This window comes from Moschus berezovskii, chromosome 13 (genome assembly GCF_049115385.1).
Source record: "Moschus berezovskii isolate FMDL1 chromosome 13, NW_MosBer_1.0, whole genome shotgun sequence".
In the NCBI taxonomy this organism is placed as follows: domain Eukaryota; kingdom Metazoa; phylum Chordata; class Mammalia; order Artiodactyla; family Moschidae; genus Moschus; species Moschus berezovskii.
Window position 1 is genome coordinate 75,209,978 of NC_142472.1, and position 25,746 is coordinate 75,235,723.

At 38.3% G+C, this 25,746-nt stretch overlaps 1 protein-coding gene across 1 annotated transcript in view; it reads left to right on the plus strand.

The window, feature by feature from the left end:
- VWA8 (von Willebrand factor A domain containing 8) overlaps positions 1–25,746 on the plus strand; it is a 399,072-nt gene that overhangs the window by 64,247 nt on the left and 309,079 nt on the right. Inside the window, exons 6-12 of the mRNA XM_055426030.2 lie at positions 639–803; positions 1,526–1,575; positions 2,557–2,665; positions 5,121–5,225; positions 9,517–9,648; positions 11,255–11,389; positions 11,477–11,554. Coding sequence (XP_055282005.1) covers positions 639–803; positions 1,526–1,575; positions 2,557–2,665; positions 5,121–5,225; positions 9,517–9,648; positions 11,255–11,389; positions 11,477–11,554 — 774 coding nt within the window. The remainder of the gene's footprint in view (positions 1–638; positions 804–1,525; positions 1,576–2,556; positions 2,666–5,120; positions 5,226–9,516; positions 9,649–11,254; positions 11,390–11,476; positions 11,555–25,746) is intronic.

A 25,746-nucleotide genomic window follows, 5' to 3' on the forward strand; every position in this document is an offset into this window, starting at 1 on the left:
GTCGGCATCTGTGACTCCAAAGTCACATGTTTGCTTTTGTTTCCGGTCTCAGCCCCACCATATCCTAGATGCAGGGATGTGGGCAAGTTGTGTAACTCCTTTGAACGCCAGGAATTGTGTCTGTTTGGATTCTGGTGAAATTAAATGAGAAAAATTCATGGAAAGTGCTTACCATGTATTAAATTTTTAAGAAATGTTACTTACTACTATTACTATAGCTTGGTAGAAATACGTCCGTAAACACATTGATCTATAGAAAGTCCCCAGACAGCCTGCCCTGCTGGTGGTCTGCCCTTGTATAACTACTGTGTGTTGACTTCTAGCTGGAATCAGTTTGTTCTTCTTGCTCTCCTGACTGTTCCTCTCTGGTGACCAAGTAGAGCTTAGAGATCCGATCCACATTGCCTTTGTGCCTCCGTGCATTCGCTGCTTCTCCTTTCAAATGCCAGTCTTCACTTTGGAAGCCTTCCCTGGTACCCTCTTCCTGATTCCACTTTATTCCCATCCTTGATGGTTTGGCTTTGAGAGGGTTCTGCAGTACAGTTTACTCAGCAGTCAGGGCCTAAATCCCTTAGCTTGGCTCCTGCAGATGTGGTCTGTATTGCCATGCAGTACCTTGTGCTTTATTACTCTTTTAGGATCATACCAAAACAGAATTGGATGCTTGGAAGATTGTCAGAGTTAGTGAAGATTTCCGAGTCATTGCCTTGGGCTTGCCAGTGCCCAGGTACTCTGGGAATCCATTGGATCCCCCACTCCGGTCTCGATTTCAAGCCAGAGATATTTATTATCTGCCCTTCAAGGTAAGTAGGAACAGGATAATTTATTTTTAAATTTTTATTTAACTTTAATTGAAGTATAATTTATTTGCAATATTATATTAGTTTCAGGTGCTCATCTTAGTGATTCAATATTTTCATAGATTATACTTCATTTAAAGTTATTATAAAATATTGGCTATGTTCTTTGTGGGCGTCCCTGATAGCTCAGCTGGTAAAGAATCTGCCTGCAATGCAGGAGACCCCGATTCGATTCCTGGGTCAGGAAGATCTCCTGGAGAAGAGATAGGCTACCCACTCCAGTATTCTTGGACTTCCCTGGTGGCTCAGACAATAAAGAACCCATATTCCTTGTGCTTGTAGCTTATTTGTTTTATACATAGTAGTTTGCACCTCTTCATTCCCTCCCCTGTCTTGCCCCTCTCTCCTTAAGGGTGGTTTATTTTTAAAATATCTCTCCCATTTATAATGAATTCATTTACTATAAAAATGTAACTATGTTTGTAGTTGTCCCCCTCAGTAGTTACTGGAAAGTAAAATGGATACAAAGGCAAAGAAAATCTCTGAAAACTAGGAAGAAAAAGTTGCTTTTCTTCTAGAAAATGACATGTATCAGAAAATGATGTTTTGCTATTAATTGATTAGTGTTTGCTTAATTAAAAGGTTGAATTATGTCTCTAAAGTATTTGCATTTAATATGTTACAGTCCTTACTAATCAATTTGGTATGTTCCTGTGCTATTTTAGGACCAACTTAAACTGTTATATTCAGTTGGAGCCAATGTTCCTACTGAAAAGTAAGTATTTCAGATATACATATAGTTAGATCTGTATGTGTACATACATATATATATGCGCTAGCTATTTATATATAAATAGATATTTATAACATATTAACATAATTTATAACATTAACAGATGCTATATGAAACATGTTATATTAAACATATAAAAATATTTTTATATATAAAACAAATATATAAACACACACATATATAAATATGTGTATTTGTGTGTATAAATAGATAGCTTATATATATATATATATATGTAAAATCTGGATTCTTAACATTGAACTTGTTTTGCCCATTCATTGGTCAGCTGATTCATTCATTCATTCAGCAACCATGTGAAGTGCTCTTCAGCAGCTGTGGTACAAGTGCTAGTGATAAAGTTAACAAGTTAATAAGACATGAATTTCGATGACAAGAATTTCAAGGTCCAGTAGAGTTTAAAGATATGTGTATAAATACTTTTCTTTAACATAGTGTGGTAAGGTTCAAAGTGTTGGGGTTGGAACTGTACAAGGTCTTTGGGGAGGCATTTTCATTTGACATAGATCTTAAAAGAATGAGTAGGCTTTTGACTGACAGAGAATGGAATTAAGGAATTCTAAGAATTTTTTTAAAGGCGTGGGTTATGAGGGTGTATGTTTTATTCTTGACAATATGAAAAGTCTATGAGAAGCTCCCAGTGGCTAAAGTTTGGATTTGGACTGAGAAAGGTAGGAGGTGAGACTGCCAGGGTAGTTTTGGGTCAGGTTGTATAACACCTCACATATTGTGGTGGATTTAAGAGATTAGGTACACTTACCTGTACTTAATAAGCTTCTGAGTTTTAAATGAAATATAATGTGGAGCTGTTGTTCTTTAAGAATTTAATAGTAGTTGTCAACTTTTTAGATTAATTAAATTGGCCCAGCTATTTTGTTTTGTAACAGATTTTATATACTGAAACTATTAGAATAAAATTTAATACCACTTCTTTTTTTCCCTTAGAATTTCTCAGCTCTTATCCTTTGCCACCACTCTCTGTTCCCAAGAATCTTCTACCCTTGGACTTCCAGATTTTCCTTTAGATAGTTTACCAGCTGCAGTTCAAATCCTGGTATGTATCAAGTAATTTAATGACTGGTATATCCAAATGTGGCAAGGAAAATTTTAAAGTTAATCCTTGGAGATTAATCATTTCTGTTTGTCTTGTCATATTCTTCTATAAATGTTTCAAGGCCCGAGTTTAATTTGCTGTGCAGCCCAGCAAACTATACAGAGACCAGTGATGTGTTCTGAGCTCTTAAAGAGCGTACAGCCTTGGGGTTGGGGAGGGGTAGGGGGAAAGGTAGACTTCTAGCTCAGGTGTAAGTTGGACATAGGGAAGGAGGTGTTTTCCCTGATCACATAGAGGTCAGCTGCAGAGTACCTTGGGCCTCAGACTGGCTTCACCCTGAGGTGGGAGAGCTAGGGCTTTCACACTCCAGCGCCATCAGTCCCTGGGGCCACATGTTCCCAGGCACTAGCTGGTCTCCCACCCTGGGAGCCAGGCTGGCTCCAGGAACTCAAGGGCAGTCTTCTTTCAAAGACCTGCAGCAGCTGGCTGACGGAGGGGCAAGCAGGGAGACACAGGAAGGAGGAACCGGATGAGGGGTTTGGTGGAGCATAGACATCCTCCACTGTGCTTTCGTGAAGGTCATGACAGTGGCATCTGGAGCAATGGGAGGGCAGAGGGCACAGCACAGGCAGAGGTGCTGATTCACCAGAGGGCTTGGTGTGTTTGGAGAATGGTAATAAATTGTGTCACTAGAGCAAACGCGTGTGGTGAAGAGAAACGTGAGGACCTTGTTGTCACAGCAAGTGTTTTGCGTGGTGAGTGAAGTCGTCTGGATTTTATGATGTGGAAGAAGCGGCCTGTTAGACATTATTAAGTAGATGGGATGTCTGACAATCAGGTATCTGTAGGAGGAAGATGCCTCTGTTGGCAGAAAGGTAGGGTGGGGGTGCGTGGGATGCACCGGAACACTGAGACAGGAGACTTATTTTTAATCTCATGTTGCTTCTTATTTTTCTCATTTCCTGAGAGTCGGTGAGTTAGGTTTCCCAGGAATCATTTGCACTGTCCTAAACACCTGGGGCGCCTTCCACGTGCCACTAGTGATAAAGAACAACCTACCTGCCAGTGAGGAGACACAGAAGAAACTGGTTTGAGCTCTGTGTTGGAAAGGTCCCCTGGAGGAGGGCACAGCAACCCACTGCAGTATTCTTGCCTGGAGACCTCCGTGGACAGAGGAGCTTGGCAGGCTACAGTTCATAGGGTTGCAAAGAGTCAGACACAGCTGAAGTGACTTTGCACATGCATGCATACCAACATTTGGAGCAACATTTTCCCTCCATATTTTCCATGTTTTCTACTTTTAATTCTTATTGTTTTTTTCCTTGGAACTTTTTAGTTTGACAATTCTCAAATCCAAAAAAAAAAAAAAGTTCAAAAAAAGCCAAGCATAAAACTATAATCCCATTAAGTAGATTCACCAATTTTTAACATTATTACCGCTTTTGTTTACACTTTCTCTTTTTTACCTAAACAATTCTGAAAGTAAATTGCAGTCAGTATTATTAACTACTTCAGTATGCACTTCTAAGAATTAGAACATTCTTATATTAATACATAACCAGGACACTTATTATCACACCCCTCTGCATATCAACAATAATTCCGTATTGTCATCTAATAGGCAGTTTATATTGAAATTTCCCTTATTGCCCTAATTAAACAGACTTTTTAAAGTAAGGTAAACCCATTTGGGAAGGCAGTTTGGGGTGAAGAATTTGAGGATGAAAACACTTCCTGACTTTGTAGTTAGAACAGTGACTTATATGGGCTTCCCAGGTGGCGCTAGTGGTAAAGAATCTATCCGCTGGTACAGGAGACAAAGAAGACGTAGGTTCAGTCCCTGGGTCGGGAAGATCCCTGGAGAAGGGCATGGCAAACCCACTCCAGTATTTCTGCCTGGAGAACTGCATGGACAGAGGAACATGGTGGGCTACAGTCCATGGGGTTGCAAAGAGTGGGACTGAAGCGCCAGAGCATGAACACTTTGTTAACTTTGTAGTTGTAATGGTGAAGCCAGGAGTATGTGGATGAGGTCCACCCAGGTTAGGAATAAGGGAAAGAGAAGGTACTTTGGGATGAGTGGGGTAGAGAAATGTGTCAAGCATGTAATTTTTGGACATGCTGAGTGGGAGTCTGTGGGACACCCATATAGTCACATCTCACAGACAATTGTGAGTTGAGAGCTCAAGAGTTTTGTCAAGAGTAGAGATGGAGACACAGCTGAATGGACACAGCAGCTGAAAGATGCGAGTGGGTGAGTTTACCAAGGGAAAGGGTGCAGCTCAGGAAGAGAAGAGGAGACGTGAATATCTGCTTTTGTAGACTTCTCGAGAATATGAGAAATTTACTGGTTACCGTTTATGATGCAATTTCAATGTCATATGTACATTTCAGCTAAATTTTTTGTGATGATTGTAGATGTTCTTCATTCCTATGTGTTTTCCCTCCCAAATAGGATTCCTTTCCTATGATGTCAGTCCAGCATGCGCTCCAGTGGCTTTACCCGTACACTGTTCTAGTGGGCCATGAAGGGAAGATGGCTGTGGAAGGGGTTTTAAAAGTAAGTGTCTGCTTCACTTTCTTTCCTCGCCTTCCCCATGTTCTCTTCTTGTGCCTTCTTTTCCCTTCTTCTCGTCTCTCTCTTACCCTTTTTTTCCTACTTTTCTCTCTCCTCCTTTCCTTCTTTCCTGTGTCTTTTCTTCTCCCCCTTTCCAGACGTGCAGGTACTGGCAAGACAGTGATGGGGAGGGAATATTCCTCCTGCCTATGTTAGCAGTCAGTCTGCACTAAGGACACGCTTTTCTTCTCCCCGACATGCTTATTCATTCATTTATATCAGTATGGACTTATGGATCCCCATTTTATTCAGTGGGTTATAATTTACTGTCATTGTTTATCTTCATGCTAACATTATCTCAGGTTTTGGCCGCTTCAAGCTAATCGTTGGTAGAGTCTTTGACTCACCCCAAATAATTCCCTTTTATGAAGGACGTTTTTGTTTTTCTTACACAGTTTGACTCAAGGCATATAGATTTCTAAGAAGCAGGTAGAATGTGAACACTTGGCAGTTGTGCTCATGTGTACATGCTGCAGGATTTGACATATGGAATGGTATTTGGGGACTTCCTTAATGGTCCAGGGGTTAGGGCTTCACACCCCCAGTGCAGGGAAGTAAGATACCCACATGCTGCACTGTGTGGCAAAAAAAAAAAATGAGATACTTGAACAGTATTTATTCTGCCTTATCCCAGAATATACACAGGGTCTTTGGGAGTGTGGAAGTACTCTCTGCAGCTAGTGTTAGTGAGAAGGGCTCAGAAGAGTGGAACTATTACTGCTGCTAAGTCGCTTCAGTTGTGTCCGACTCTGTGCGACCCCATAGACGGCAGTCCACCAGGCTCCCCCGTCCCTGGGATTCTCCAGGAAAGAACACTGGAGTAGGTTGCTATTTCCTTCTCCAATGCGTGAAAGTGAAAAGTGAAAGTGAAGTCGCTCAGTTGTGTCTGACTCTGCGACCCCATGGACTGCAGCCTACCAGGCTCCTCCATCCGTGGGATTTTCCAGGCAAGAGTACTGGAGTGGGGTGCCATTGCCTTCTCCAGAAGAGTGGAACAGTAGATTCTAATTACTTAAGTGGGATTTTATTTTGTATATCAGCTAGTCCAAGAAATAGTATTTTCATTGATTGGTGATGTCAGTAATAATAATAATAACAAAATAAAAATAACAAAAAGCTGTTTCCTCATAAATGCTAGAATATATAGTTATTAGCAGCAGAATCTTAAGGAAAAACTAGAGGAAACAAGGGGAAAATAATGGTCATTAAAGAGACAAAGGAAAGTGGAGGAGACAGAAGAGAGAGAAGCAGGCCTGAGAGTGGTGAAATGGCAGCCACTGATGAAAGAAAGGGGTTTTCTGTGTGTGTGAGAAGGGGTGAGGGAGCGGGGGATGGGAGAGAGAGGGGGAAACAGAAGTGGTTAAAGAGATAATGGCGGAGAAGGCAATGGCAAACCACTCCAGTACTCTTGCCTAGAAAATCCCATGGATGGAGGAGCCTGGTAGGCTGCAGTCTGTGGGGTCGCTAGGGGTCGGACATGACTGAGCGACTTCACTTTCACTTTTCACTTTCACACATTAGAGAAGGAAATGGCAACCCACTCCAGTGTTCTTGCCTGGGGAATCCGAGGGACGGGGGACCCTGGTGGGCTTCCGTCTATAGGGTCACACAGAGTCAGACACGACTGAAGTGACTTAGCAGCAGCAAAGAGATAATGGAGACCCATTTGGAAATAGGGAAATTAATTTATAGGCTCAAGGAGTCAGGAGACGACCAGTGTGACTGTATAGTTCACTCTTAAGATTTAGAGAGTTTTTTTCTTTTCGGCTGCACAGGGTCCTCTTGCTTTTGCTCAGGCTCCTCCAGTTGTGAGCGCACGGGCTTCTTACTTAGGTGGCTTCTCCTGTTGCCCAGCACAGGCTCTCGGGCGTGCGGGCTCGGGCGCCGCCACCTGAGAGCCTCAGAGCACTTGAGCTTCAGTAGACGTGGTGCACAGGCTTAGCTGCACCGCAGCGCGTGGAGTCTTCCCAGACCAGGGACCGAACCCGTGACCTCTGGAATGGCAGGCAGTTTCTTACCCACTGGGCCACCGGAGAAATCCTAGAACTCACCTTTGGTTTAATTAACATCTGTGCTACTTGTCATCAGTCATTGAAATAGCGTACCTAATGTCTGAGGAAAAAAGGCTGTATTTCCAGGTGAGCTCCCAGCTGCACATCAGCATATCAGCACAGAATTCAAGGCTGTGGGAAAAAGGGTACACGGAATAGAAGAAAATATCAGAGTTCTGATAAAATGAAGCAATGTAAGCTTTTGTGACACAAGCGAGAGAGGGTATTGATAAGTGTCTAGATAAGTCTGTTATGAACGAAGGTCTTCATTTTTACAAAGGTGTCAGTTTGATGTGTTTCTGGTCTCTAGTTTCAGAATTAGTCATACAAATTCTATAAAGTTATACAATGCCTTTAAAGAGTTGAGTTTTCTAAAGAAAATAGTCAATGTTGCTTCATTTTGTTTGGCCTTTATTTAGACCTTTATAATTAAGGGGAACATAGAATACTGATTGAGAGTCCATATTGCAAACAGCAATAATTTCAAATCTGATAGTAGAATTAAAAAAAAAGGAAAAAGGGGAATTTTATTACTTATGTAAGAGGAGAAAAAGTGATTGTCTTTTCTTAATTTTGTGAAGGATTATATATCTATTTTATTCCTCTATTTCCTTTTTGATCAACAATCTTTAAATTTCCTGTGCCAGCAAATGGTAACTCACCTTGCAACTTCAGTTCTTGAACTATTTTAGTGTATTCTAGCCTACTATTTTTATTCTACTGAAATATTTCAGTTTGCATTATTTATGAGGATGTAACAAGTATAGCAAGTATTCAAGGCATTAGTGTTCCTTTCTGGAATATAAATGCTCTGACATTAACCCTATGTCAAGTTAAAACTGTCATTACTATGGCTGGAATAAAAGCATACCTTTAAGCTCATAAATGTATTGTTTTAGAATTTTATGGGTCTGAGTTCCAGATTCTAATGAATGTAATTACTTGGCTAAGGCTTTACTCCTTTTCTATTAAACTTCCTTTAAAATACAATGTAACTTTTTCTCTTTTTAATGAAATTAAGGAGTCAATGATTATAATTGTCTACAGCATGGAAGCACTTCCTATCAAATTGTGTGACACCATGGGAATTTGCATATGTAAAACTGTGTAAAGTGTAAAACTTATGTTTTCTATGGTAGCACAAATAAACAGTTTTTCTTAAGATGGAGAAAGGAATGGTTGTCTTGGGTACTTAAGACATTGAAGTGAGGACGTGAACTGGGCTCTTGTGTTTAAAATGTTGAAACTGAAGATCATTTTCTTCCCCAGACTCTCTTTTCTAGAATTGAATCATTCTGTTGAATAGGCAGTGATCTGTTCTTTCATTGGGTTTCAACTCTTTTGCTATAGTGATCATGTTCTGTAAGTATCATAGGATTTGTGGAGAATAATTTCTGCCTGTTTAATGCTAAAAATGAATTAAGCCTTTCATATGGAACATGCTGCCATTAGATGGGCATAGGATTAATTAATTCTTAATTAGTATCCTCATTTTTCATATACTTACTTGTGTTCTGTGTGTGTTTTTTATATAATCAACTGGGATTAGAGAGTTTAACCTACTGTTAGAACCTTGACCATTGGCCTGCATGGAGAAAGAATCAGTGGTCCAGGCATTTTAAGTCCAGTCTGGCAAATATTGAGAACCTATACTGTGGAAGGCACTGTGTCAGATACCGTAGAAGATTGATTGTTACACTTTATCATAATCAGTTAAACTAACCATACAGGCAGTCAGCAGGATGGTGTCCAAGAAGTTCTATTTTTATCAATTTCAGGCAGCTGTTAACTTCTGTTGATTTAAGAAATCAAGTGATATGGGCCTTGTTTTAATTTACTTTAAGCATGTTTTCAAGAGTCACATCATCCTTTTCTAGGAAGTTGGAACCTTTGATTATCAGAAATTGTATACTGCAGACTTCTGTCAGATCAAGGATTCAGCAATTCCATTCCTTGGTATTTAGTAAATTTTAGGGACTATTTTCAGGTCACTTTTAGTAATTGGCTTAAGTAGAATGAATGGTATCTGCAAAAATAGGGGGAAAATATTCTCATTAATTTTTTTGCCTTTATTTTTGTAACACTGAATGACTTTTAGTTCTAATTAAGATGGACATTTCCAGATATCCAACATTAATACTAGAATAAAAAGTAAATTATATGTTTTTCTGGTCATTTTATAGCGCTTTGAACTTGAGGATTCAAGAAGGTCTGTGCTTCCTGAGAAGATTGTGAGAGTGGAAAGGACGACCGAAAACAATGTCTTCCAAGCTTCTGTGACCATCCGGATTGCAGAAAAAGAGGTGACCATCAAGGTAATGCATGAATCAAGGTGTGTACTTTCTAAGATTGCCTGTATTAACCACACAGTTTCTGGTTAGTACTGGACATTTTTTTTTAACCTAAATTGAGTTTATAATCTGTTCATAAGTCTTTGGTTCTATACTGTCACATTTATACGTCTGTATCTGTGTATTTATGTATCCAGTCGTAAACTTTGTAGAAAAATTTATAAACTGGAAAAGTTCAGGAGAAACATAGGGGTAGCTTTTCATAAAAAACTAGTCAGCCTCTGGGAAATCAAATACAGTGTTTATTAAAGAAAGCATTTTGTGTTCTAAGTCCTTGATAAGAAATAGTTTGAAAATATGTTTTCAAATATATTTTAACAACTAAAGATTTAACAGCTAAGGATTGAGACCCTAAGGACTGTAGCCCACAAGACTCCTCTGTCCCTGGAATTCTCCAGGCAAGAATACTGGAGTGGGTTGCCATGCCCTTCTCCAGGGGGTCTTCCTGACCCAGGGATCGAACTCTGGTCTCCTGCATTGCAAATGGATTCTTTACTGTCTTAGGTACCAGGGAAGCCCAGAACTAAGGACTACCCTTTTCAAATAAAATATCTGTCAGCTACAGGAAGCGGCTGAAAGAAGAGCTATTGTAGGTGAACAGTTTGTAGAGGGGGGAATGGTATTTGGTCACAGAACTCCATCTGCTTTCTCTGCCTGCTTTTTTCTAACCCTTTCTTTGAGGGTCCTGAGAATCCCAAGAGGTGATAGGAAACTGACACTAGAATACACAGCTTGAAAAATACTGACTTAATTAAATTGTAAGTGAATGTAGGAAAGAGTAAATGCTTGCCTTCTTATGTTAGGACAGAGCGAATTTTCATGATACACCTTTTTTGTTTGTTTTAACGTAACATTAATAATATTGGGTTGGCCAAAAAGTTTGCTCAGGTTTTTCCGTAAGATGGTGCAGAAAACCTGAGCAAACTTTTTGGCCAACCCAATACTTATTCATGTAATTGTATTTATTCAGTCATCAAATGAAATATTGAATATGTCTACCATGAGCTAGGCTCTGTTTTGAAATCTACTGAGTGCCTGCAGTGTCCTAACACTTTAATAAGGAGGATATAGGAAATAAAAGAAAGTAGGTGTGAAGGACAGGAGGAGGTTCTAAGAATAGGTGCTTCTGAGTGGTAAACTGAAAATAAAAATGGGAAAAGATTTGTGGATAGTTTAGAAATCAGGAGATCTTTGATGATTTTGGAGAATCCCGGTTGGCTAATTTTAAATTCTGTCTTAATAACTGAAATTTGAGCAAAAACCTTCATTCTCAAGCAGTGCATTGTTATTATGAGTTATAAATAGCATGAAAATTACTTGATTCTCATGAAAATGTCTGACAGCATGGGCTTTAATTTTAGAGGGATTATTGATTGACTTGGAAGTTTGATGAAAATGATCATCAGATCTATGCTTGAGAAAATTGCTACTCTACTGAAATATCTAAAACAGTATATAATTGAATTGAGCAGGAAATTAGTTGAAGTTTTAAATGGTAGTTGTATGCTTTCATTTACTAATATTTTGAGAAAAATATATGCATATTACATTTATCTCTTTTTAATTATAGGTACCAGCTGGGACTAGGCCATTAAGTCAGCCTTGTACATCAGACCGTTTTATACAGACCTTGAGCCATAAACAACTACTGGCTGAAATGATGCAGTCTCACATGGTTAAGGACATATGTTTAATTGGAGGAAAAGTAAGACTGGCAGCCTTACTTTAAACTTCTGTTTCCTGACTTTGGGTTGTTTTGACTTATCCCTGAAATGATTGTGTCCATTTGTAGGGTTGTGGAAAAACAGTCATCACTAAGAACTTTGCAGATACCTTGGGATACAATTTAGAACCTATCATGCTGTATCAGGTAAGCTGTTCATTTTTAGTACTTGGACTATAAACGTATACTTTCCGACCATCAGTACAATTTATGGATATCCTTCTTTAAGTTAGACCTGTTAATTTTGAAGTTGATAAATAACTGAAACAGCTATTAAACTGGAATGCAATTATAATTATTTGGAATTTTTGAAAGTGTATTCTAGGATATCTGATGTGCCCTAAATACCAGGGTCTGTTTTTCAAAAGAGATCCATTTTAATGCATTTTAATACACACATTTTAATGCATTTAATACACACATTTTAATGCATTTTAATACACACAGTACAGTTAACAGTAACTTGGATATACAGTTTTCCCAGCATGATTTGTTGAAAAGACTGTCTTTTCCCCTATAGGATAGTCTTGGCATTCTTGTAAAAAATCAAGTGACTGTACATGTGCCTGTAAGTTTCTGGGCTCCCTATCCTACTCCACTGGTTGAATGTCTGTCCATATGGTGAGGGGGAGTACATTTTTTTTTTTTGCTTAATTCATGGAAGATGAAATGAATACCTTGCCTTCTTAGAAAATCACTCCTCTTGATGATGGTTAGCTCAGTATGAAAGTTCATTAGAAGTGATCTGATAATGGCATTTTATCATACTCTGCCTGCAATGCGGGAGACCTGAGTGTGATCCCTGCGTCGGCAAGATCCCCTGGAGAAGAGAATGGCAACCCACTCCAGTGTTCTTGCCTGGAAAATTCCATGGACAGAGGAAACTGGCAGGCTACAGTCCATGGGCTGCTAAGAGTTGAAGACGACTGAGTGACTAACTCTTTCACTTTTCACCAATCTAGTTTCTAGTTGCAAATGAAAATACTTTTCTACCAAATAATGGGGAGAAAAAAACCTTAATAACGGGGAGAAAAAAAACCCCATCAATTTATTTATAAAACAAGTTAAATTTTATTATAAACATTTTATATTCTATTTATACATCTAGGATAAATGCAAGCATAATTTACCTTCCCAACTGTCATTGCTTTGACATCATACAGAGAAGACCTTTTGGAAGATAATATTTCTTTTCTCTTTGACCCACCTCCATTTATTAGTAGTATTATTGCTAAAATTGTACACGTTATTATTTTTCTTATATTAAAGTAAAAACTCCCATTCTAATGAAAGCTGGAAAGAATTTTTGCCTCATCTGTTTATTCTGGACAGTACTGGTTCTGTATCAGATTTCTCTAGTCAGTTTATGGTGATTTGTACACTGTAGTACTCTTGCCTAGAAAATCCCATGGATGGAGGAGCCTGGTGGGCTGCAGTCCATGGGGTCGCTAAGGGTCGGATACGACTGAGCGACTTCACTTTCACTTTTCACTTTCACACATTGGAGAAGGAGGCGGCAACCCACTCCGGTGTTCTTGCCTGGAGAATCCCAGGGACGGGGAAGCCTGGTGGGCTTCCGTCTATGGGGTCGCACAGACTTAACAGCAGCAGTGACAGATTACCCTATGAGTGTGTGCTTGAACTGTGAAGATTACGGTAACTTCATTCTACTCTCTATTAAAAGAAGAAGCAAACAAGGGAGTACATATGTATTTGTCAATTTAGATCTCTCAACTACACTGAAAAACTACCTAAAGAATCTTGCCGTTGAGAATGTTATCCTTATGTGAGAAAGAATTAGTTTAAGAGGCCGAGAACAGATTTTCTTATGTATTTTTGAAGAGTGCCAGTAACTTCACAAAAGTTTTCTTGTAATTTTTTTTTAACTTTCCTGTTGAATTTGTTGATTGATAACAAAGGTAATAAAATTATACTATTAAAGTTGATGACAGACCATTCTATTACCTGATACTCCTCTGATATATGAAGTCAGTCTTTTCTAGTTTTTGCCATGAGATAAGGTCATTTAGTCATAACTTATTAATCTTCTATCTGAAAAACAGAGGTGATGGTATTCAAAAGGTACATAAGAGTCCCATAAAAACATTTTGCCCAACCTCAGCATATATACTGTCTACATTGTAGATGGCCTGCAAGGATTGGGAAAACTGGTGCAGAGATAAAGAAAAGAAACATCACATATTCTGAAAATCCCTTTTCCAGCTTTGCTCTTCTGCTTATTAATCTTTAGAGCAATGACTGGGAGAAAAAAATGGTTTAGAAAGATAATGAAGAAGTATAATAATGACAACATATTTTGTAGGTGAGTTTGTATGTCTGTCTCTACATATAGCTCCTTCCCACGAACTGAATCAGAGCGTATGTCAGGTCCTATATTGACACTGGCAGGTTTTGTAAACTGTTAATCAGTTAGTCTCATGATAGAAACCAAGCTCCTGAGATTAAATATGACTCTTTCTGCTTACAGTTTCATATTTATTTGTAGTGTTCATTGATTTATTTGGAACAGAGGAATTAACAGAATTCAAGATTAGATTTTGGTTTTATAATAATATAGCCCATATTAATGTAAAATTTTCAGAAGTTTGACCCAACATAGAGAATTTAGTGGGAATAAGTAACTCAGCATTCATTTTCCTAGAAGATGTAGAGATTTCCCTGTTAATTGTACATGTATAAAGCTACACTTAATCTGTGGGTTTTGCCTTATTTTTAGACTTCACTATTTTTAGAACTGGATTTCATATGAAGAAAAAGAAAAACAGAGCCTTAACACAGATTTGTGGCAGTACATAAAATAAGTTTTATAATAGGTTATAAAAATCTTAAATCATTTGGCTCAAGTGTTAGGTCAGATTCTTTTAACTGGTTATTCTTTATTTAGTGTTGAAGCCAATGATTTCTTAGTATTGAAGAAATACAGGTTATTATTCTTTTCTTTCACAACCAGATAAGGGCATGCTTCCAGATGTCTTTTCACACCAATGTAAACAGCACCAGATCTGTGATCTCTTTTCTTCTGTTTAAGTATTAGTTGGATTAAAAACCAAGTCAACTCCGATCAAAAATTAAGGTCAAATAAGTTTAGGAGACTTATAATGAACTGTCTAAAATCATTGTCTAAAACATATTGAAGTCTTAGGATCATTTTTGACCCCCAAGTTTTTCTTTTCACTCTAAACTCAAACCAAATCCTTTTCGTCATCTTCAATCTAATTTACAATCTCTCTTTCCTGTTTATCCAAATGCAGAGTAGACATATCTTAAATTTTATTCTCTCTCATTTGTTTTTACTGCCCTATGTCTTAGATTTATTTCCTTGCTTCTTGTCTTTGTCTTGAATTTGCACTTTTTTCGTGAAAATTCCAAGACTCTGTATTAATTTACGTGGTTTATATTCAACCTTGGAGGCTGACTTTCTATATGGTTCTGTAGATCATTTTGTTTTCTTCATTTATTTTGCTACAGTCTGTCATTCTTTCTGTCTCATGAGTATTTTTTCTTTTTCCCTCAAGAATAACCTTCATAAGGCCAAGAATTTACTTGAACTCAATTCTTCAAATTTATTTTATTATAAAATTTATTTTTTAAATGTATATTATCATGCAAATTCTACATCCTCTGAATTTTCAAATAGAGATTATAAACTAAGGGTAGTTGTCTATTAATAGAGCTCGCCCTCATTTTTTTATAGCTGTGTATCATTCCATCATGTGGTAATACCAGAGTTTATTCAACCTGTCTCTTGTATATGGACAATTGGGCTGTTTCCAATATTTTATAATTAAAAACTAAGCTGCAATGAATAACCTTGTGCATATGTATTTTCATATTGTTGGAAGTGTATCTTCAGGATTAATTCCTAGAAGTGAAATTGTTAGGTCAATAGGTAAATACATGTGTGGTTTTGTTGTGTGTGTGCGTGTTAAATCGCATCAGTCGTGTCTGACTCTTTATGACCCTGTGGACTGTAGCCCGCCAGGCTCCACTGTCCATGAGGTTATCCAGGCAAGAATACTGGAATGGGTTGCCACACCCTCCTCCGGGGGATCTTCCCAACCCAGCTGTCAAACCCATTTCTCTTATGTCTCCTTTGCTGGCAAGCGGGTTCTTTACCATTCGTACCACCTGGGAAGCTGGTGGTTTTGTTAGATATTGCTAAATTTTCCTCTGTAAGGATATACCATTTTGCATTCCTACCAACAATGCCAACAGAGAGGGCTGCCAAACATCTTCAGTGTTTGCCAATTTGATAGTTAGAGATGCTATCTAATGAGTAGTTTTAATTTGCATTTTTTTATATTAGAAGAAAAACTGAAAATCTTGCCATTATTATATCTCTCCTTAGTAAATTATTTATTCATTTCTTTTGCCCATTTTTCTACTAAGGTTTTGATCTTTTTCCCCTTAATTTTTATGTCGAATATGAGGCATATCTGCTTTTTATCTTTGGTATATCTCCATATATTTTTCTCTCAGTCTGTGAGTTATACTTTGATTTTATTTATGAATGTTAGTTTTGTCTTGTACGTTTTAAATTTTTTATAATTAAATTTATTGATATTTTATTGCATTGAGATTTTGAGTCATGGCTAGAAAGATTTTTCCCTATCCCCAGGTTAAGGAGGAATTCACTCATGTTTCTTTCAGCTTCTAGGCTGACCTCTCTTCAGTTCTTGCACGTAACCTTTCATTGTTAGAAGCAGCAGGATAGCACTGGATCTTTCTCTTTCATGCTGCCATCTCTCTATCTCTGACCACAGCTGAGAAACATCCTCCAACTTTATGGAGTCAGATTATAAAGTTGGGCCCACATGGGTAACTCATAATAATCTCCCCATCTCAAGGTCATTGAGTGAATCATGTCTGCATAGTTCCTTTTGCATGTAAGGTTACATATTCACAGGTTCTGGGGATTAGGACACGGACATCTTTGGGGGGCATTATTCTGCCCCTTATACTGACCGTAATGGAAGATCACACCGCTGAGAACATTGCCATTGGTGGTATTTGAGTTTCAGATGTAGTTCATCTCTTTCAGTCCATATAGTTTTCATATTCATAGTGATTCAGTATGTACGTCAAGCATCCAACTTCACGATAGTTTTGGTGCAGTAGTGCCCATGTATTTGTTGAAGTGTGTATTACTTTTTAACAGGTTATTTTCCCTGTAGTAAAATGTAGGCATTACCCTGAATTTTTATTTGAAATTATGTGTTCGGGTATATTATATTACTTATGGATTTTTTCAAGGCCATAAATCAAACATTACAAAATGTTGATTATAAAATGGGGATGTTTATAAAATAGAGTGGATCTAACAGGATGGAGAACCCAGTGGGTTAGACCATAGCATAGTGCTTGGCATGAAGATACGCAGTTGAACATGCACTGTCTTAGAGGCTTGTTGTTGTTCAGTTGCTCAGTTGGGTCTGATTGTTTGCGACTCCACAGACTGTAGCACGCCAGGCTTCCCTGTCCTCCACCACCTCCCAGAGTTTGCTCAAACTTGTGTTCATCTAGTCGGTGATGCCATCCAACCATCTCATCCTCTGTCATCCCTTCTCCTGCTGCCCTCAGTCTTTCCCAGCATCAGGGTCTTTTCCAGTTCAGCTCTTCACATTAGATGGCCAAAGCATTGACACTTCAGCTTCAGTATCAATCATTCCAAAGAATATTCAGGGTTGATTTACTTTAGGAACTTGGGAAATTTTAAAATATTTTTAAGTAGAATGACTTTTGAGGAATAGAGGTGATTATTCAAACATTGTTGTCATTCTCCCCACCAAAAACAGTTAAGAACTTCTCCATGTATAGTGTTCTCTAGTGCAGAATAGCAATAGAATTATTTAGATCAGCTTCTGATTTTTGAGAGCTAATTAATTCTTATACCTTAAGGCAGGAGGCTGTTTTGAGACAAATTCATTTCCATTCCAGAATTACAGTTTTCCACGTGTTTCCTATGTTTTTAAAGAATAATGTTTTGTGACAATGTAATAACCTCTTTTTGCAACCTTTTTGAAGCGTTTCATTTATTAAATTTTATAATTACTCTAAAATAGGCCAGTAATGTGGAATTTCCTGACTTTCAAAATAAAGGATGAGATAGGTTAAGTGCTAGAGTTTATACCTCAAGCAGAGCTTATACAACAGGAACTAGCTTATTAATTTTCAAGTCATTTTCTTGACTACCAGACTGTACATCTTTAAAAACAAAAGTAACAGACAGTGAGGCTCACTCTGAGATGGGAGGGTGCTGGGTTGCGGCCCTGAGTACCATCTGTTTTTATTTGGAATGCTTTCCTTCATGTTAGGTGGGTTTCCTGTAGAATGGTGCTGTCCTTGTCACATCAGTTTGTTTTTCAGTATGGGTCTGTTTTTCTACTTGCTGGCTTTTTAAAAACAATAGATTGGAGGAGTTACCAAAAATCAGTGGTTGTTTTCAACGGATAGAAGTCCATCTCAAGAGTGTATTATTTTTATAATCGAAACTTTGTTAAACATATCTTAGACTCTCACTTTGATGGAGAAATCATCTCAAAAACTGAGTGTAATGACACTTATAGCAATTTATGTTACATTTGCAGCTGGAACTAACTGGAGTGTTTATCTGATAGCACGTAACTACACAGTTATATATTGAAAAAGCAAGCTATTTGCTTGTTTAACTTGATTACCTTTTAAACTTATACATTCTAAAAATGCAAAGTGTATTTTAAAGTTTAACTGTGCAGTATATGTTAATAAATGTTCATCTTACTGTATTTGCAAACATTTGCCATTTAAAAAGCCATGAGTTTTACATTCTCTTTTTTAAACAAGAGTATCCAAACATGATATTCAAATCTTGTAATTTTGAAAGTATGTACTGAACTCCTTATTTAATTGAAACAGTGTACATTTTAAGTAATGAACAACATCTTTTGTGTTGTCTTAACAAATTTAGTTATCATGAGGTATTTATTAGATTCATAAAAACACTCTAAGAGGCCTTTGGCCATGTGTATAAAAATAAACATCACAGTAAAACCAAATCCATTAGCCCAAGGAAGAAAACAAAAGTAACCAGAGAATCCTACCAAATAAGGAATTCCAGCCTGAAAGGTATTTCATTTACCGTCCTTGGTGATCCCAAAACATAGGATCCCTCTTCAGGGAAAGAATTTCAAATTTGAGGATTCTCTGTGGAATAGCTCCAAACTTAAGGACACAGTGTGATGAAGTCCCAGTACTGTTGGTAAGAACAAACTGTTATGCTTGACTGTCTGTATCAGTTAGGACATTTGTTCTAAATGTACTTTACAGTAATCTTGATTAGGAGTCTTAGGGTAATCTTTTAAGGGTCCTTAGGATTAAAGATTGCCCTAAGACCCCTAATCGAGATTAAACATTGCCCTAAGACCTCTAATCAAGATTACTGTAAAGTACATTTAGAACAAATGTCCTAACTGATAGAGACGATCAAGCATAACAGTTTGTTCTTAACAACAGTACTGGGACTTCATCACACTGTCCTTAAGTTTGGAGCTATTCTAGAGTTAAGAGTAAGGATTTACTGAAAGTTAGTTAGTAAGAGTAAGGATTTGCTGAAAGTTAGTGTGATTAATGGGCTTCCCTTGTGGCTCAGCTGGTAAAGAATCTGCCTGAAATGAGGGAGACCTGGGTTCGATCCCCGGGTCGGGAAGATACCCTGGAGAAGGGAAAGGCTACCCACTCCTGTATTCTGGCCTGGAGAAGTCCATGGACAAAAAGTCCAACACGACTGAGCAACTTCCACTTCAGTAGAATTAATAATGAAGATATATATTTATATTCTTACGGGAAACATGTCAAGAAAGGAAAGAAGGATTTTGATTTGATTTTGACAATTACAAATTTCTATAAGTACCTTTGTTTTTCAGTCATTAGGTCATGTCCGACTGTTTGAAACCCCATGAACTGCAGCACACAGGGATTACCTGTCCTTCACTATCTCCTGGAGTTTGCTCAAACTCATGTCCAACAAGTCAGTGATGATATCTAACCATCTCATCCTCTGCCACTCCCTTCTCCTCCTGCCCTCAATCTTTCCTAGCATCAGGGTCTTTTCCAGTGAGTCAGCTTTTCATGACAGGTGGCCAAAATATTGGACCTTCAGCTTCGTCATCAATCCTTTCATTGAATATTCAGGGTTGATTTCCTTTAGTTTTGACTGGTTTGATTTCCTTGTTGTCCAAGAAGCTCTCAAGAGTCTTCTCCAGCACCCCAGTTTGAAAGCGTATGTTTTGTAAACATATTTTTATTTTTGGAAACAAAAAGCAAATACATACTTCTCAGCTTTATCATCTCGTTGCCTTTTATGTTTCCTAAGTGCTTTGTTTTTTGTTTTCCCCTTATTAAAAAAAAACTCCAGTTATTCAGGATCCAACCTGCTTTCTGAATATATTGAATTTTATTGCTGGTTTGCAAACCAATGTTATAGAAGAAACAGCTTTCTGAGGTGTTTCAACTGAAACCATTTGGCAGAACAAGAGAGACAGTCAAAAAGAACAGCAAAGAGAAAGGTGATTTTAACAGACAGAGTTCAACTAGTGCCTCTGGGTACTGAGTTGAGGCAACTTGGGATCTGAGCTGATAAAAGCTGGGAAAATCCTGATCTTATAGTCTGTTGATTACTGTTGAGAGATTAACAACCTGAAGACGGGCCTTGGCCAGCCCAGCTCCTGGGATGCTTCGTGTTCGTTTCCTGTGGTTCCCTGGGGCTCCCTCAGATTTAGGTAGCTGTCGGCTGTGGTCTCTGTGCTGGTGAGGAGTGGTGCCCACCGTACCCTCATGTAGTGGGGAAGGCGGGCAGGGCTGCCCTGATGCCTTCAGCAGTCTGCTTCTTTAATCTTAGCAAACCTTCTTCTGTGCTGCTTAAAGCAGGAGACTCCACATTTATCCTGAGTGATGCTCCCTGAATCTATTAACTATTCCCTATGTCCCACATAGTGACAGGTGTTTGCAGTATCTCCTATGGGGGAGCAATTTAGAGACATCAGTTTTAGTTTTTGAAGACGGTGCCAAAAAGGACACATTAAAACAATCAAAAGAGTTATTTAGTATTTTAGCCATGAAACACTTTTTAGTTTTTTCCCCATCCACTATGCCTATACCCAGACGCCAGTCTAACATCATTTGCTTTTTATAAGATCCACTGTAGCTATGGACATCACCAGTAGCTCTAACCCACCCTCCCTGGACTCATGTTTAGAATTTGCTGGAAAATGCATTTGGCATGTGTAATTTTTATAGAGTTTTTAAGAACCCATTAATTATGTCGTTTGAACGTTGATAGACACTTATTCCTCTCTCTCACACACAAATTCACTCTTAGATAACATTAATATTCTATAGTCAAAGCAGATTTCACTTATACAATACAGAATTGTCAACTATAGTCACCATATTTTATATTATATCCTGAGATCCTAATTCATCTTACACCTTAAAGTCTGTACCCTTTTACCAACCTCCTCTTATTTCCCTTGACTTCCCTTGTGGCTCAGATGGTAAAGAACCCGCAAACAATGCTGAAGACCCAGGTTCAACCCCTGGGTCAGGAAGATCCCCAGGAGTAAGCAAATGGCAACCCACTCTAGTCTTCTTGCCTGGAGAATCCCATGGACAGAGGAGCCTGGTAGGCTACAGTCCATGGGGTCACGAAGAGTTAGACAGGACTGAGCGACTTCACATTCACTTTTCACTTTCACGCATTGGAGAAGGAAGTGGCAACCGACTCCAGTGTTCTTGCCAGGAGAGTCCCAGGGACGGAGGAGCCTGGTGGGCTGCCGTCTCTGGGGTCGCACAGAATTGGACACAACTGAAGCAACTTATCAGCAGCAGCAGCAGCTCAGTCCCTGACAACCGTTTTCATTTCTACGAGTGTGACATTTATTTATTTATTTTTAATTTAAGGATAATTGTTACAGTATTGTATTGGTTTCTACCAAATATCAACATGAGATTCCACTTGTGAATGATACCATAAAGTATTTGGCTTTGTCTTTCTGACTTATGTAGCGTAACACCCCCTAGATCTATCCATGTTGTTGCAGATGGAAGAAATTCTATCATTTTTATGGCTGAATAATACTTGTGTGTGTGTGTGTGAACTGTAATTTCTTATCAGTGTTTTGTCAGTGAACACTCTTGGCTATTGTGAATAATGCTGAAATGAACATAGGAGTGCAGATATCTCAATATTATGTTTTTATTTTCTTTGGATATATACCCAGAAGTGGGATTACTAGATCATATGGTAGCTCTAATTTTAATTTTTTGATGAACCTGCATACTGTTTTCCATGGAGGCTGCAAAAATTTGCATTCCCACCAACAGAGCACAGTGGTTCCCCTTTCTCCACCTCCTCGCCAGCATTTGTCATCTCTTGTTGTTTGTTTTGTTTTGTTTTTGATAATGGCCATTCTTACAGGTATGAGATGATATCTCATTGGGGTTTTGATTTGTATTTCCTTGATGATGAGTAATGATGACACATTTCAGGTATCTGTTGTCTATTTCTGTGTCTTCTTTGGAAAAATATGTGATCAATTCCTCTACCCATTTTTTAATCAGTTTTTTTTTTTGCTATTGAGTTATATGAGTTCTTTATTTATTTTAGATATTAACCTTTATCAGTTATATGATTTGCAAATATCTTTTTCTCTTCAATAGTTTGCCTTTTCATTGTGTTTGTGGTTTCTTTGCTGTGTAGAAACTTTTTCTTTTTGGTCTGATGTTATCCCACTTGTTTATTTTGGCTTTTATTGCTGTTGCTTTTGGTGTCAAATCCAAAAATTATCACGAAGACCAATGTCAAGGGGCATACTACCTATATTTTCATTTAGGAGTTTTATGGTTTCAAGTCTTAACATTCAAGTCTTCAATCCATTTTGAAGTAATTTTTATGTATAGTATAAATAGGGTTCAGTTTCATTCTTTTGCATGTGGCTATACATTTTTCTTGATACCATTTATTAACACCATTATTTAAAAAAAATATTTGACTGTGCTGGTTCTTAGCTGACACATTCATGATCCTTTAGTTGTGGCATGTGGAATCTAGTTCCCTCACCAGGGATCAAACCCAGGCCCCCTGCACTGGGAGTGTGGAGTCTTAGCCATTGGACTACCAGGGAAGTCCCTTGGCACCATTAATGAATATGTATTTTTGGCTCCTAGTCATGAACTTGTTTCTTCTGGGCTCTCTGTTCTGTCAGTCTATATGTCTGTTTTTACTGCAATACCATACAGTTTTGGTTAGTATAGCTGTGTAATGTAGTTTGCAATTAGGAAGTGTGGCGTTTCCAACTTTGTTCTTCTTTCTCAAGATTTATGTAGCTATATAGGGTCTTTGATGGTTCCATACAGATTTTAGAATTGTTTATTCTATTTCTGTGAAAAATGACAGCTTTGAATCTGTAGATTTCTTTGGATTGTGTGGACATTTTAACTATGTTAATTCTTCTGTTCCTTGAATGTGGACTATCTTTCTACTTATTTCTGTCTTCAGTTTTTTCCTTCAGTGTGCTATAGTTTTCAGTTATGTTAGTTGAACATTTATAGATATTTATTTTTAAGTTTATCTCATTTTTTGGTGAGAATATTTAAGTTCTGTTCTCTTTTGTACATGTTAAATATTTGTAGCTATTTAATTAGAATATGTTACCAGTCATAATCCATCCTTTAAATTATAGCGGGAGTCACCTTTTAAAAATGAAAATCAGGTCATGCCATTTCTCTGCTTAGAATCTGTCAGTGACTTTCCATCATACTTAAAATAAGAACCCTTAGTCTTAGCTTATGAGCCCCCCACCAGTGCTTTTCAACCTTAGCTGCCTATTAGAACCATCCAAGAAACTTCAAAAACTTTTCAGTGTCTAGCCCCTACCTTTGGAGAATATGAAGTAATTGGTTTGAGGTGGGATTCAGACACGCATCTTTACAAAAGTTACTCAGTGATCCTAACAGGGAGCCAGGATTGACAGACACTGCCCTACCTGATCTGACCCGTGCCTGCATCTCCAGCTGTCCCCAGGCTGGGCGCTCTCCTGGTTGTGTTTGTGTTGGTCTCACTGGCTGCTTTTAGCCCTCAAATCCATTTAGCTTCTTTCTGTTTCAGAACTTCTGCACAGGGTGCTGCCTCACTCTGGAGTTCTCTTCCCTTGATCTTCACTTGGCCTTTTTCTGTTCAAATGGAAACTTGAGTACTGTTACTGAAAACATCTTTGACCCATGGAGCCATTTGCTTATCACATTACCCAACACTTTCTATGTACTACTGACCAGTATGTGAGATATATATACATACATTTTTTGTATTTTTTTTTTGCATCTCCTCCCTCCCTCTCTCTTTTTTTTCTCAGCCTCTGTTCCTTTTCCTTGGTCTATTTTGTTCTTTCCCCTTTGAATGTAAGATCCATGTTTATCATTTTCATTACTGTCTCATCAGCACCTGGAACTGTGGCTTATGTGTACTAGGCAATCAATGTATGAGGGAGTGCATAAATAAATTTTGAAAAATTTGCATTGTTTTTAAAGGGCTAGCTCAAATCTGACCTTTGTCAAAGTTTCTTTACCAATTTCTTTTTTCCATATTTACTTTTTCTTTAAATTCTAGAATTTCTTTTGTCATACAGTATTTTTTGTATTTATTTTTAACTGAAGAATAATTGCTTTACAATATTGTGTTGATTTCTCCTGTACATCAGCATGAATCAGCCATAGGTACATACATGTCACCTCCCTCTTGAACCTCCCTCCACCTCCCATCCCATTCCACTCCTCAGGTTGTCACATAGCAGCAGGCTGAGCTCCATGCACTAGATGGCAGCTTCTCATTAGCCACCTGTGTTATACATGGTAATGTACATATGTCTATCATGTGTGCATGCTAAGTTGCTTCAGTCATGTCCAACTCTTTGTGACCTTGTGGACTGTAGCCCACCAGGCTCCTCTGTCCATGGGATTCTCCAGACAAGAATACTAGAGTGGGTTGCCATGCCCTCCTCCAAGGGATCTTCCCCATCAAGGGATTGAATCCAGTTCTGTTATGTTTCCTGCATTGGCAGGTGAGTTCTTTACCACTAGCACCACCCGGGAAGCCCATATTTCAGTCATTGAGTTCAGTCAGTTCAGTTGCTCAGTCATATCTGACTCTTTGTGACCCCATGGACTGCAGCACGTCAGGCCTCCTTGTCCATCATCAACTCTCAGAGCTTACTCAAACTCATGTCCATTGAGTCAGTGATGCCATCCAACCTTCTCATCCTCTGTCATCCCCTTCTCTTCCAGCCCTCAATCTTTCCCAGCATCAGGGTCTTTTCAAATGAGTTCTTCCCATCAGATGGCCAAAGTATTGGAGCTTCAGCTCCAGCATCAGTCCTTCCAGTGAATATTCAGGACTGATTTCCTTTCGGATTGACTGGTTTGATTTCCTTGCAGTCCAAGGGACTCCCAAGAGTCTTCTCTAACACCACAGTTCAAAAGCATCAGTTCTTCGGCATTCGGCTTTCTTTATAGTCCAACTCTTGTATCCATTCATGACTACTGGAAAAGCCATAGCTTTGACTAGACGGACCTTTGTTGGCAAAGTAATGTCTCTGCTTTTTAATACGCTGTTTAGGGTCTAACTTTTCTTCGAAGGAGCAAGCATCTTTTAATTTCATGGCTGCAGTCACCATCTGCAGTGATTTTGGAGCCCCCAAAAATAAAATCTCTCACTGTTTCCATCATTTCCCCATCTGTTTGCCATGAAGTGATGGGACCAGATGCTATGATCTTCGTTTTCTGAATGTTGAGTTTTAAGTCAACTTTTTCACTCTCCTCTTTCACTTTCATCAAGAGGCTCTTTAGTTCTTCTTTGCTTTCTGCATAAAGGTGTGTCATTTGCATATCTGAGGTTATTGATATTTCTCTTGGCAATCTTGATTCCAGCTTGTGCTTCATCCAGCCCAGTGTTTCTTATGATGTACTTTGCATATAAGTTAAATAAGCAGGGTGACAATATACAGCCTTGACATACTTCTTTCCCTATTTGGAACCAGTCTGTTATTCCATGTTGAGTTCTAACTGTTGCTTCTTGACCTGCATACAGATTTCTCAGGAGGCAGGTCAGGTGGTCTGCTATTTCCATTTCTTTAAGAATTTTCCACAGTTTGTTGTGATCCACACAGTGTGGTATGATTTAGTGCTGTTGTTATACTTTTATTAGTGTCCTGAACTGTTAACTTAGATTTATTATTAGATTTAAATTTTAGTGTATTAGAATTTCGTTCTTTTGACTGATTCAGATTCAG